Genomic DNA, 14,768 nt, shown 5'->3' on the forward strand with positions numbered 1-14,768 from the left:
ATCACATGTTAAAGAGTCTGTCGGAGACTCTTTACCTAGATCGGAAACGAGCTTTGGCTGTATTTTTTCCTATGGAAAACTATTGTTTGTTTGTTATTTCTTCACTACTTCGACTGACCCCTCTATCAAGATCTGCCTGTTGTTTCAGGGCTCCTTATCCGTTTCTGGATCAGTTTCCCAAGATTTACATCAGGGATGCTCAATCGGTATCCCGCTCTAATGTGGCCCGCGACCTCCTGCGATGGGATGGTGGGTCAGCAAGCTGAGATCGCGAGTTGCCGACCTGCCATTCCAGAGCATAAATGTTGTCAACGAAGTCCACGGTAGAGGAAGCAAGCAGATGCGGAGCAAAGCCGCATAAGCTGATGCTGCCTGTATAGCGCTGGATCCTGTCACAGGCAGAGTGATACCAAGTCCACCTGGGACAGAAGACCGAATAGAAGACTGTTATTAAGGGTCTAAGTTTATTACTAAAATTAGTGTATATATGGGAATGTGGCAATGGCAGAATGACCAGTGACGCAGCAGTCGCACTTGCAACAGGGCCCTGGCATTCCGTCACTGTCAGGGGGCCCCAGCAGGGTAGCTAGTTGCAGGTCTCTGAGCTGAGAGCATGTCTCTCATACAGCTCAGAGCCGTCATTGACAGTTCTCCCTTTCTCCTCTCTCGCACGGGATGAGAGAGGACACAGCCGATCTGCTCCTTCTCCAACCCCCCTCTCCTGTGTGTGCCCTGCAGGAAATCAAGTTCAGATTTCTGTAGGTACACACAAGAGGGGGAGGGGGGTCACTGTATAAATGGGCTGTATAATGCAAATGGGGGGGGGGGGGGGTTGTATAACATACATGAGCTGTATAATATAAATGAGCTATGTAAAGTAAATGGGGGGGGGATTTATAATATAAGTGGGCTGTGTAATGTAAATGGGGGGGCTGTATAATATAAATGTGCTGTGTAAAGTAAATAGGGGGGGGCTGTACAATATAAATGGGTGGGGGGGGGGCTGCATAATATAAATGGGCTGTATAATTCATTTTTTTATGAAAACCACGGGCAGTAATCACGGTGAATCGTTGACATGATAATCGTAATACCAGTGAAGATGCGCACTGCTACTTTCACACATAAAAATGTGGAATTGGGCTGTATTATAAATGCGCATATGCATACATGCTTGTAAAAATTCTTCTAGCTTTTCTTGGGTTGCATCAAATCACGTGTAAAATACCGTCCACCAACCCAGATTTTTTTTACTGATCTATACACAGCGCAAGTTTTGCGCCTTTGTGTACAGGCTCATTAGAAACAATGGGCTGCATTTAGATAATATTAAAAAAATGTATGTGTAAGAGGTCTAAAAACATCTGTTTGGTAGAACAAGAAAAAGAAAACCCCACATGATAATGTCATTATTATTAGTAAATCACCTCCATACGACACTGTTCCACTGGCATCCATATGTATACGGGATCTTAATAAACGTTTCTGTTCCTCTGTTGGGCTTATGCCAAGAAAATGTAGAGCCTGCGGAAACACAAAAAAAAAAAAAAAAAAAAAGAAGCCGTTTCATTTTGTTAATGCCCATGGAGATCAATACAATAGGTTTGCTTTAACATCCAGGCTCCGCCCCCCCCTTTGTTCTGTTCATAGCCACAGGAAGTGAAAATAGTACCTGCTACTTTCAGGTATGGAGGCACATGTGACTTGCTGCACTAGTACTTAGCGACTGGCCTGGCAGGAAGAATTTTAAGCTCCGTGTAAGCTCCGGCTAGAGATAATTTTAGCTTGCACATTAATTTCATTTTTTATGGAAAGAAAACAAAGTGGCGCTCCATCCAAAAGGGGAAGTTCCGCTTATCTGCCTCCTCCCCCCTCCACTGCTACATTTGGAACCTTATGGGGGGGAGCAGGTACCTGGTTTTGATAGGTACATTCTCCCGCTTCCTGCTGAGTTCACCACAGCAAACTCAGCCGGCAGTTCGGCCCTCGCCGTAGCCAGCCCATTGAAAAATCATAAAGCAATTCAGGGAATGCGAAGTAGCAAACCGGCAGTGAAGCTGCAAGCCTTCTCTGCCAGTTTTCCTTACCGAACACGGCCGCGCCAGCACCCGAGAGCCGATTCATGAATCAGCTTGGACAAGGACACCATGGGATCCCTGGATAGGTAAGTGCTCTAATAGAAAAAAAGTCACCAGCTACAGTATTTGAAGCTGCTGACTTTTTTTTTGTTGGGGGGCTGGAGCTCCTCTTTAACAATGGAAGATATGTCCAAAACAAAGCAGACAGAGGGTAAAGCACTAGTCAACAGTATTGTCTGTGGTCATCCTGTAGCTGATCTTTCTTCATTACTGACTTGCCATGCCTTATTCTGAATTGTGTCTATGTATGAAGGCGCCCATCCTTTTAGGGGCAGGGCTTTGCTTCATGCTGGGGGGGAATCACAGTAAATTTCACATTTTTAGATATACAGCTATGAGACTAAGCGCAGGAGTACACAAGTGTCCAGGCACACTCACATACCAGAAGTGCACTGCTACTTTTTAGGAATTTCAGAAAAAAAAAGTAAACAATTGTAGATGTTTACTATATTTTTGAGTTGAGGTCCACTTTAACGCAAATCTATTGCTTTTCTGTGAATGGGCAAATTATTGGTTTGCTCCACAATTCATCAGAACTGGTATTTGGCAAAAATACTAACCACACATTCTGGACCAACTGTGCATCCAGAAGAAATTAGGAAGTTCTATAAAGCGTGTTAATACTATACACCGAATGACTTCAAAAACCGCATACAATTTGGCCACAACTAAATACACAAAGCATTCAGACACGGTCCGAAACTGCCCAAAAAGGTGTGCCAAGCTGGCAGCAACATACTCAAAAAGACTTGAGGCTGTAATTGGTGCCAAAGGTGCTTCAACAAAGTATTGAGCATTTCATTTATTAAAAATAAAAAAGGAAGAATACGTATGTACATGGGGTTTCCTTCCTTTTTTTTTTTTTATAAATTTGCATAGATTTTAAACAAACGTCTTTCACGTTGTCATTATGGGGAATTGTTTGTAGAATTTTGAGGAAAATAATGAATTGAATCCATTTTGGAATAAGGCTGTAACGTACCAAAACATGGAAAAAGTGAAGCGCTGCAAATACTTTCCTGGATGCATTGTATATTGTATATTCAAGGGCGGCACAGTGGTGCAGTGGTAAGCACTCTCACCTAGCAGTAAGAAGGGTTGCTGGTTTGAATCCCAACCACAACACTACCTGCCTGGAGTTTGCATGTTCTCCCTGTGCCTGTGTGGGTTTCCTCCAGGTACTCCGGTTTCCTCCAAAGACATGCAGGTAGGTTAATTGGCTTCTGTCCCAAATTGGCCCTAGTGTATGAATGGGGACCTTGGATTGTGGGCTCCTTGAGGGTAGGGACCGCTGTGAGTGTGTGATGTACAGGGATAGGGACAATTGTAGACACTCACTCAGGTTGAACTGGATGGACTGGTGTCTTTATTCAACTTTACTAACTATGTAACTATTTATACTGAAGACATACGATATAAGCGCTACTACTGCGAATCTTGCATTCCTCTCACCCCTCGCTGTCATGATAATCCAATGGCTTCAGTCCCTGACAAGTCTGCAGATTAGGAGATCCACTTTCATTCCAGCTTTCCTATCTTACATAGTTACATAGTTACATAGTTAGTAAGGTTCAATAAAGACACCAGTCCATCCAGTTCAACCTGAGTGTCTACAATTGTCCCCATCAAAGTACATTGCACACTCACATCCCTCAAGGAGCCCATTTATATACCAGGGCCAATTTTGGACAGAAGCCAATTAACCTACCTGCATGTCTTTGGAGTGTGGGAGGAAACCGGAGTACCTGGGGGAAACCCACGCAGGCACAGGGAGAACATGCAAACTCCAGGCAGGTAGTGTTGTGGTGTGGTTGGGATTTGAACCAGCGACCCTGCTTACTGCTAGGTGAGAGTGCTACCCACTACACCACTGTGCCGCCAATCTGTATGCTTGCCTTGTCCTTGCTTAGTGACTCAAAAAAGTGAAGCCAAGGACAGCCAGGTACCCAGCACTTTCTTTAGGAGGTCAGCAATGGTGTCTTTTGCTGGCCATACATTATACAATTTTCTTCTATAGATTTCCTTTAGATTTATCAAAACCATATAATATGAGGTCAAATCTAAACACTTCCAATTTGTGTGCAATCAGACAGGCCCTTGTACCACACAGTTGAAGGTAAATCTAAAGGAAATTGAATAAGAAAATTGTATGGTGTATGGCCAGCTTTACTATCAGTACAGGTTCAATACAACCAAGTATCATTTCAAAGCCAAGGCAAACCTGAGTATTGTTGCTGACGATTTAAACTTTTCTGTGGGTACTAAGCAGGTAAATGGAATATAACAGCCGCTGAGTGTCGATAGTGTAATGTAAAAAAAAATATATAATTCAACACAACGTCATCAAATTCGTATCTTACCATTTCCAGAGTTTCCACTTTCAGCCGGACATCAGGGGTGAGAGGAATCAACCTTTCCCGGCTGGGTCCCTGATGAGGAACTGTCAACAACAAACACCGGGGTGTGAGTTAATTACAGCGGCTAATGGTAATTCAGTGCAGCTTGACTTTTCCTGCTTTGCTCAACAGCTAATCATCTGATTGGAAGAGTCAATCAGCGGTTTTATGACTGGGGCTTCTAAAGGTCATCACAGGAATGAAATATATAGCGGCGGTCACGGATAACACAATTATGTGTCCTATATGAGCTTTAATTTATAACTGCATCATGTAGGAGCTAAAGCCCATCTACAGCTCCTTACCACCTGGCCCCCTCTGCCACACTTTAAAAAACAAAAACAAAGGTATTCATATATTCCCCAATCCCCCCCCCCCCCCCCCCCAACAGTCTCGTTGTGCTTCCTGTGACATCACAGGTACCTTCTCTACAGTGGGGAGCATTCCTTTGCTCACATAATGACATCCAAGTGTCATGAAGTGCCCAGGCCTGGGGGATGAACCAATCCCGGGGGGGGGGGGGGGTGGGGGACCATGACAGCCATGTTTACAAGCCCTGTACACACGGTTGGACTTTCTGACGGAAAATGTGCGATCGGATCTTGTTGTCGGAAAATCCGATTGTGTGTGGGCTCCATCAGACTTTTTCCGTTGGAATTTCCGACACACAAAGTTTGAGAGCAGGATCTCAAGTTTTCTGACAACAAAATCCGATCGTGTGTAGACAATTCTGACGCACAAAGTGGGATCGCAAGGTAGCAAGAGTAGGGGATAGCCGGACCGGTGGAGGTAGCGAGTTTCTGAAGAAATCCTGGAGATAAGCATTGGAGGAGGAGACAAGAAAGCTTCAGAGTAGGAGGTCTTGAGAAGAGCGGAGACATGTACACAATGGGGGAGATTTATGAAAATTGGGGCAGCTGTGCATGGTAACCAATTGGCTTCTAACTTCAGCTTGTTCAATTAAGCTTTGACGATAAAACCTGGAAGCCGAATGGTTACTATGGAAAGTTGCACCAGGTTCTCTGTGCACAAGTTTTAGAAAATCTCCCCCATTGTGTACATGTTACCGGATATGAAATGAAAAAGGAGAAAATGGAAGGTGTGTGCCTTTAAAATGATTTTGTATTTTACACGTTGTTGTAACTTTGGACCCTGGGCAAGCAGATAAATACATACACTGTTTTACCAGACAAGGAATATGCAAGAATGTTGGGCCAGGCTTGTGATCCTGTCTACACTGCCAGGCAACACAGGCCCTCGCCTCAACCGTAGCAGTGATTAGGCAACATTGGGGTTCAATATTGAGTTGGTCCACCCTTTGCAGCTATAACAGCTTCAACTCTTCTGGGAAGGCTGCCCACAAGGGCTGTCTTCCAGAAGCGCATTTGTGAGGTCAGGCACTAATGTTGGACAAGAAGACCCGGGTCACAGTCTCCGCTCTAATTCATCCAAAATGTGTTCTATCAGTTTGAGGTCAAGACTCTGTGAAGGTCAGTCAAGTTCCTCCACCCCATACTCGCTCATCCAGGTCTTTATGGACCTTGCTTTGTGCACTGGTCCAAATCATTTGGTGGAGGGGGGATTATGGTGTGGGGTTGTTTTTCAGGGGTTGGGCTTGGCCCCTTAGTTCCAGTGAAGGGAACTCTTAAGGTACCAGCATACCAAGACATTTTGGACAATTTCATGCCCCCAACTTTGTGGGAACAGTTTGGGGATGGCCCATTCTTGTTCCAACATGACTGCGCACCAGTGCACAAAGCAAGGTCCAAGGTGGAGGAATTTGACTGGCCTGCACAGTTTTGACCTCAACTGGATAGAACACCTTTGGGATGAATTAGAGTGCAGACTGTGAGCCAGGCCTTCTCATCCAGATCAATGCCTGACCTCACAAATACGCTTCTGGAAGAATGGTCAAACGTTCCGATAGACACACTCCTAAACCTTGTGGACAGCCTTCCCAGAAGAGTTGAAACTGTTAGCTCTTGTACACACGGTCGGAGATTCCGACGGAATGTGTCCTATCGGACCGTTTTGTTGGATATTCCGACTGTGTGTGGTCTGCATCGGACTGTTTCCGTCGAAATATCCGACAGACCGTTCCCAACTTGCCGGTAAAATTTTCCGACAAAATGCTCCGATCGGACATACTCCGATCATGTGTAGCCTACTCCAACGGACAAAGTGCCACGCATACTCAGATCATTTTCCTAGACCAAAGCTATTGGCTACTAGCCTGAACGTAGTCCCGTCGTAATGAAATAACGTCATCACGTTATGTACAATCGGATTTTCCGTCAACTTTGTCCGGCCGCGTGTATGCAACATCACTTCCGGAACTCTTCCGGAAGTAATCCATCGGAATTACTCCGACAGATTTGGTTGTCGTAATCTTCGACCGTGTGTACAAGGGCTTATAGCTGGAAAGGATGGGCCAGCTCAATATTGAACCCGACGGACTAAGACTGGGATGCCAATAAAGTTCATGTGCGTGTAAAGGCAGGCGTCCCAATACTTTTGGTAATATAGTGTATGTCTGGCGTTCAGCTTTAAAGCTCAATACCAGCTCTCTCCAAGAGAAAGACTTCCCAGTAGCCAATGTAGCACTTGCCTGCTGCCACCCTAACCTTTGCATGCTCCTTCCCTCCGCTGCTTTAAAAAAGGCAAAGAGAAAAAGCAATCTACTTGAACACGGCATTAAATTGGAAGCACGCTGGCGCCATGGTAACCTAATCTCACTTGATGATGCAGGCGTCTGTTCATTATATGTCTTCTGTGAGATCTATTGATTACTTGAGCTACCTGGAGAATGCTCGGCCATCTCATCCCAGTTATTTCAAGCCTCTCGACTGTAAGAGGTCTGCTGGAGGGCCTTATTTTCGGAACTCTCCGACATCTCATTCAGCTGCCTTTTATTCGCCTTTTCTAAAGAGGTGCCCGCGTCTTTTGTGCGGCCCATAAAGCCTGCATTACGAGACAGGCTTTCTACAAGATGGGAGTGAAATTAAAAGTGTGAAAATCGTGCAGAGAAGGTTACCTATCGCAGACGTGTCTGAGAGGTTTCGATCCAAGATTAAGCGCGACTCTTTAATATATCCACTCTGACCCTGTGCAAACAAAACAGAATTGAAGCGGGAGTTACAACCTTACGTAGGCAACGTATAAAAATCTTGCCAGCAATAATGGGTACACTCTGGTCTAAACTGAAAACCACCACTGGAATGCAAATGGGTGGTGTCTGCAACTCACAGACCTTGCTGGAACCCACCAGTTCACCTCTGTAGCGGAATCCCTCTACTACCGCCAATCTGATGTTGGGGGAAGACTTACTTATCAGCTTTGTACCCAAGCAAAGGTCAAGTAATTCTAAGTACTCTCCGAGCAGAGCTTAGAACTACATGACGGATTTAATTGATGCTTTTCGCTGTCCATACAGGCACAGGATTACCTTTCCACAAGGCTAGAAGTCTTTACTTGTCCCTATGTCATAGCATTGGGCCAATCACGAGACACCAGTGTTGTCAGGGTAGGGGAGGGAATCGTACGCTATTTATATTTTACTTCCCTTAGCTGTACTAGAGGTCAGGAACCTGGCTGATTTTCCCAGCAGAACGTCAAGACTTGCTAAACAGAATTACAAATTGTTTAGCAGGTAAGACAGTTCACACATCTACATTACAACTCTATTTAACCAATTACCTACCAGGGCAATTCCAACATCTCTCCTACATGTAAAAATCATCATTTGTTTGCTAGAAAAATTATACAGAACCCCCAAACATTATATATGTTTTTTAAAACAATTTTTTTAATTTTTTTGCATAATGTGAAAGATGATATTACGCAGAGGAAATAGATACCCAACATGTCACGCAAAATTGCACACGCTGATGAAAGATCCTCACAGATCACAAACTATTGTAATCTTATGAGTTTCTAACTCTCTTAATGAAAGGTGCTGCTGATTGGAGATTATATATATAGATAGATAGATAGATAGATATATAGATAGATAGAGATAGAGAGCGAGAGAGAATGAGAGAGAGCGAGAGCGAGATTATATATTATATATATATATATATATCACACATACATACACATACATATACAGGAAGTCCCCGAGTAACGAACGGGTTAGGGACTGTATGTTTGTTCTTAAGTCAAATATGTTCGTAAGTCGAAACAGCAGGCGCAGAACGACAGAGACATCGTTTTCCGATGTTCTGTTGAAAGTGCCCTCCTCCCGTTTGTAAGTAGGAGTCGTTCGCAAGTCAGATGTTCGTAACTCAGGGACTGCCTGTGTATGTACATTATAATTATAATATTATATATATATATATATATATATATATATACACACATACACACACTGTAATATATATTACAGTGTGTGTATAATATATATATATATATATACACACACACACATGTATATACACACATATATACATATATATATATATATATATATATATATATATATATATACACACACACACACACACACACACACACACACATATATATATGGTACGGGCAGACAGCTATGCTGACATTCTGCAGGAAACTGAGATTGCACCCACGATCTGCTGATTTCAAATGCAATGTTTTGCAGGTTCCAGGAAAAAAAAAATGCACATATTCTTTGCAGGTAAAAAAAATTGCAATTATTTTTATTTTTTTGAAAAGGTCAGCTTATCCTTTTGTATCTGCTTTGAGCTGTATCATTGCTTTGTTTCTATGATGGTATTCTGCAAGCACACTACCATCGCTACAGAAAGTAGGAACAGCAAAGAAAAACTCCATGTCTGAATATTTTCTACATAGTTATAATGTGAACATGTATACACCACACCTGGCTGATCCTCCAGAACCTGGAAATCACTGAAGTAGACACTGCCATTTCAGTGATCTCCACTAGCTTACAGGACCTATGCCAAGCGCCTGCCCTGCTGATTACAGGGGGGTTGGCCATTTGGCATGGGCACCATTTAGAGAATGCTTTGCTTTTTCTTAACGAATACAAAGCATTTCCTGATTAGACGAGGTGTAGAGACAGGCGCGTGCTGTCACACTTTTCACCTCATCCAATCAGAGAGAACACTTTGCATTCATTCGTAGAATGCAAAAAGAAATTGTCCTAAAAGTTCCCGTGCCAAACAGCCAACCCCTGTTTTTAGAATGCAGCAGGGCAGCCTCTCAGCATGGAACCCGGAAGCTATTGGCGATGACTGGCTGTGTCTACGTCAGTGATTTCCAGCGGTCTTTAAAAGTTCTAATATACAGGTAGGACATTGATGTACGTACAGGTCCACAGGCATCTGGATTGGAAGACATCTTCAGCCTGGTGTCCCTTGGCATCTGAGCACTCTTTGTCAGTGAAGCTGAGCTTGCAAGCATGTTTCCTGACCTGATGAAGGCAATTTCCCAGCAAGTACTCTTCCTGCAAGCATTAAATGGAACATGGAATGGTTTTGTACATATTTTCTTTATGGTCAGAAAAAAAGAAAAAAACTATTTTATAAAAATAAAAAATGTAGGAAGAAAAATTATGAAGGACTATATATGAAAGTGTTGAATGTTCATATGCAGTCAACAGGTGAAACCTGAAACACCAAGAAAACAAACTTAACATCTAAAATTTAAAACCCGTTATAGTTTATTTTCTAATGAAATACATCAATATTGAAGAGCTTCTATTTTGAGCTAAACTGCCCAAAATAACATCAGAATTCCAGATAGACAACCCTTACTGTCAAAATGACTTGATTCTTAACTTGAAATCCATTGAGGAACACAGTCGAGTTATACTGCCACCTATAGGAGGCTGGGACACTGACAAACAGAAAATGTAGTCAGCTCCTGTGTCAATTCCTCTACCAAATATGCCTCAGTTTTTTGAGAAAGCAACACCTATGTCCCTCCATTGATTTCCAAGAAGATCATTTTACAGTAACTACAAACTTTTGCTTTCCTTAAAGTGGATGTAAACTCTAACATATACCCAGTGAAGTGAACAGCCTCAGATAATACAGGGATGAAACAAATCTCCCTACGTAAGTTTTATATGTAAATCTGCTGTCTTCATCTTTATATACTGTTTAGAAAGTGCACAGTGTTAGAATTTTCTCTTCCTAATTTACCTGTGGGTGTGGATGCTTGCCGTATACTGTGATACAGCTGATTGGAGGAAAAGCACACACTCCCCTCCACATAGGCATAGACTTGCAAAGCTGTGCTGTGAATAGTCCAGCTCTCTGTTAATCTATTTAAAGTACTCACCCTGACACAAAATTCAGGCTGGTTTTATCTTGGTTGTCAGAGAACTTGTCAGAAGTTATCATGCTGATAACAGAAGAACAGAGCAGGAGAAAGCCACGGGACTTAGTGCTTTGAAGAGAGATCAGAAAACACTGCAGATATATGTGCCTCAAATTTCATGAATGGGGTTACATCCACTTTAACATGCATTGGGGAAAACAGGAATTCTATTGCAGTAAGGACTTTCATAAGCAGTCTAACTGAAAAGTGGGTAACAGCCACTGATAGGACAAATAAAGTGTAGTGAATGTTGTTTGCAAGAACAATTTCCCACATAATGGATAGATGAAGAGTAACCCTCTGCAAGGCAGAGGCAGTGCAACAACCAAGAGGAGGCCAGAGGATCAACCTGTTGTTCCAGAGCAGTACAAAGAAAACCACAGCCAAATGGGAAATTCCTTACTAAAGGAGCAATGGGCCTCTGCCATTGAGAAATGGAGGGCCAACACAACTGATGAGGTCAACAGAAGAAAGCAATTTGCAGAGCACAGACCCAGGAAAAGCAAACCCAGAGCGAAGTTTGGCCAACATTAGTCCAAAAGACCAGTCTGTTAAAATAAGAGAACAAAGGCCCAAGCCTTGTACTCTTAGCTCTAGCAGCAGGGAAAGAGATTTCATGATGAGGAAAAGGCTGCCTGGCCAGACAATCAATCTTGTAGGAAGATGGCAAAGTTGCGAGAGCCCTCACAACATCCCAAAGGATAGACAAATAACCCCAACACCAAGACTGATGAACAGCACATGTAACCAGCTCAAAAGTCAGTTTGAAGGTGAGAGCAAGTAAATAGAAACAGCAAAAAGAAAAAAAAAGAAAAAAAAAAAAAAAGGGAAAAAAGCGATCGTGCCAAGGGTATCTCACAACCCAACTGACGCACGTCCAGCCTGAAGAATGAACAGAGATCCTTCCACACGACATCTAGAGGACTGACAGACAATGCTGCATACCTGCCTAACTAGTTCCGCAACCCATGATTATAGGAATCAGCCAACCTTTTCTGAGCCCACGCCACATCCTCCGAGGAGAGAGAGGTAGGCATCTCAGACCCCAAGCATTTGCCTGACTGGTAACAGGAACAAGGAAGGAACGAGATGGAACTTCCTCAGGAGTCTGCAAAGCAGCTCTGCAGATGAGGGACCCAGCTCCTAATAATCAGGTCTCATGAAGTCCTCATAAGGGGTACTTGCAGTAGGATCCGAGTTTGTCTTGACAGTCCAGTGGCATACAGGGCAATCTAATGATGGAAGTTTCCTACCAAGCAGGAAAGGAGGAACACATAGGTGCTGAACCCTCAAATTTTAATAGGGAGGTCACCAGCTATAAAGATCCAGGAGGGTGAAATCTTGTCACCAGCTGAACCGGCGTGGTCAATAGGGAAAAACTTAGTGCAGTACATGGGAGAGTTCCAAACCTTACTAGAGGAGAAGGCCCTGTAGCACTCAGGAAACGTCCAAAAGGAGGCCTGATAAAAACACCAATTCACAGGATCCCCCACCAGAGCAGGAACGGTCTGATGAGATGAGAATCCTGGGTGTGAAGATCCACTGGCCAAGAAGCATTCCCATGGCAGCGTTAAGATGCTACTCTGTTCCCAGCCACAGACTGCAAAGCAGCATCCACGACTTCATGATCCAAAAGAGAGGGTGAATGTCACAGGCCACAAGAGAAAGGGAGACCATGGTAGAAGAGCAATCCTTGTCTTCCCACATGTCTCAGGAGGGAGCAAAAGTCCATTGGAAGGGAACCCCTTTAGCAAGGGCCAAAGCTAAACCCCCTCATCTGTTGGTGAACCAAAAATAAAGTGTTAGACCCCAAAGAGATCATGTCCAAGTCTGGCCTGCAGGCGTAAGGTCCAGCAAAAGCAATTGGACCATCAGAGTTTAGAAACAGACTTTTTAGGGAGGGGTTCCTAAGCTTTTCGCTATAGTGGTGGCAGGAGAAGGAGCTAGGGTGGACATGAGGTCCACTGCTGAAAGTGGGTTCTTCCAAGGGGATACTGAATGGACAGGCCCCTACTAGCAAATGAACCAGTCATGGCTGATTGCAGATCAGGGGATACCTTGGAAGAAGGATGGGACTGATAGGTAGCAAATACCCCAAAGGGATCAACAGTAGCCCGGAACAGAAAACTCCCCATTAGAGGAGGGGTGCAAGCAAAAAAGGGGTGCCACTCTCAAAGGGTACGTTCCTGCCAAGAGATATACCAGAGATCCCGGGGTGCGGGGAAGTCAAACAAGTCTGGGAAGATGCAACCTTCCGAGTCAAAAGATCTGAAGAATAATAGGAGATATCTTCAAGGAGTAGTCAGAGCATCCAAATGCTGGGAAGGGACACTACCTAGAGACCCAACTGAATGAACGTACCCAGCTGAATGAACGGAAAACTACCCAGAGATCCACGTGATGCTTCTTGAGCAGAAGCAACAGCTGGATGATGCTGCGTTCAGGCTTAATAGTGGAAGTGAGGGTGTTTCATTTAAAGGATGACATCAGTCACACCTCAGCTTTACCCTTTATCACTGGAAGCTGGAGGCAGTGGGATATTTAAAAAACATGTCAAATGGTGCAGCTTAACTGGCCTTTCTCACAAATTGAGTTTTCAGAGACAGGGTCACACCTAGGGCCATACCACAGCTCAAGTCCCAGAATGTGCTCCATGGCTTATAAATACAGTACAATCGGGTCTGAAAGTGCCACAATCCACATGCGCAAAGGTCACATTTCTGGCTAGCCCACACATCTAGTCCAGCAGGGTCTAGGTACAGCCTCTGAAGCTGCTATGTAGAGACCAGCTCAAGCAGCCATAAAACAAAGAGTATTGACTGAAGTTTTTCAGGAAGTAGTATCAGCAGTGCAGCAGAAATCTTGATAGAAGTCACCAAAACTATCTAGACCAGGGATATGCAATTAGCGGACCTCCAGCTGTTGCTAAACTACAAGTTCCATCATGCCTCTGCCTCTGGCTGCCATGCTTGTGGCTCTTAGCCCTTGTACACATGGTCAGAGATTCCGATGGAATGTTTCCTATCGGACCGTTTTGTCGGATATTCCGACTGTGTGTGGTCTGCATTGGACTGTTTCCGTCGGAATATCCGACGGACCAACTTTTCCAACTTGCTGGTAAAATTTTCTGACAAAATGCTCCGATCGGACATACTCCGGTCATGTGTAGCCTACTCCGACGGACAAAGTGCCACGCATGCTCAGATCAAATTCCTGGACAAAAGCTATTGGCTACTAGCCTGAACGTAGTCCCGTCGTAACGAAAGAACGTCATCACGTTACGTACAATCGGATTTTCCGACAACTTAGTCCGACTGTGTGTATGCAACATCACTTCCGGACCTCTTCCGGAATTAATCCGTCGGAATTATTCCGATGGATTTGGTTGTCGGAATCTCCGACCCTGTGTACAAGGGCTAAGAGTCTTGCTATACCTCATGGGAATTGTAGTTCTGCAACAGCTGGAGGTCCGCTAATTGCATATCCCTGATCTAGACCTTGCCAGCAATGCTGAAGAAAAGGTATCCAACCTCCTAAGACATTAGCATAAAATGGGGCATGCTGGGTAGAATAGGGGTTCTACAGGAGCTGGCTTACACATTTTTATGTTTTCCAATGTCCCAATTTCCTGTAGGTGGCAGAACAACATGACTAATTTAATTCATGTGTCCCTCAATGGATGCCCATCCCTCTAACAGTCATAAACAGGTAAAATAATTAAAGTGGTTCTAAAGCCTAAAGGTTTTTTTTACCCTAAAACATTCTATGCATTAGGGTAAAAAAATAACTGAAACAGAATTGCATATATAAGAGCGGTTTTATCTCCCAAAAAAATTTGTATTTCTGCCCATGAAGTACTAAGATTTTCACAACAGCATAGCCAGCCCGGTGACCTTTTTCTCTTTTCTCTTCTCTA

At 43.8% G+C, this 14,768-nt stretch overlaps 1 protein-coding gene across 4 annotated transcripts in view; it reads right to left on the reverse strand.

Moving 5' to 3' along the window:
* STXBP4 (syntaxin binding protein 4) overlaps positions 1–14,768 on the reverse strand; it is a 184,025-nt gene that overhangs the window by 136,534 nt on the left and 32,723 nt on the right. For all 4 annotated transcript variants that reach the window (XM_077458947.1, XM_077458949.1, XM_077458948.1 and 1 more), the window contains exons 5-8: positions 9,839–9,974; positions 7,569–7,638; positions 4,499–4,578; positions 1,428–1,524 (exon numbers count right to left, since the gene is read on the reverse strand). In XM_077458947.1, coding sequence (XP_077315073.1) covers positions 1,428–1,524; positions 4,499–4,578; positions 7,569–7,638; positions 9,839–9,974 — 383 coding nt within the window. The remainder of the gene's footprint in view (positions 1–1,427; positions 1,525–4,498; positions 4,579–7,568; positions 7,639–9,838; positions 9,975–14,768) is intronic.

The sequence above is a fragment of the Lithobates pipiens genome, unplaced genomic scaffold (genome assembly GCF_037356315.1).
Source record: "Lithobates pipiens isolate NorthernLeopardFrog02 unplaced genomic scaffold, aLitPip1_a1.2 Scaffold_28, whole genome shotgun sequence".
In the NCBI taxonomy this organism is placed as follows: Eukaryota; Metazoa; Chordata; class Amphibia; order Anura; family Ranidae; genus Lithobates; species Lithobates pipiens.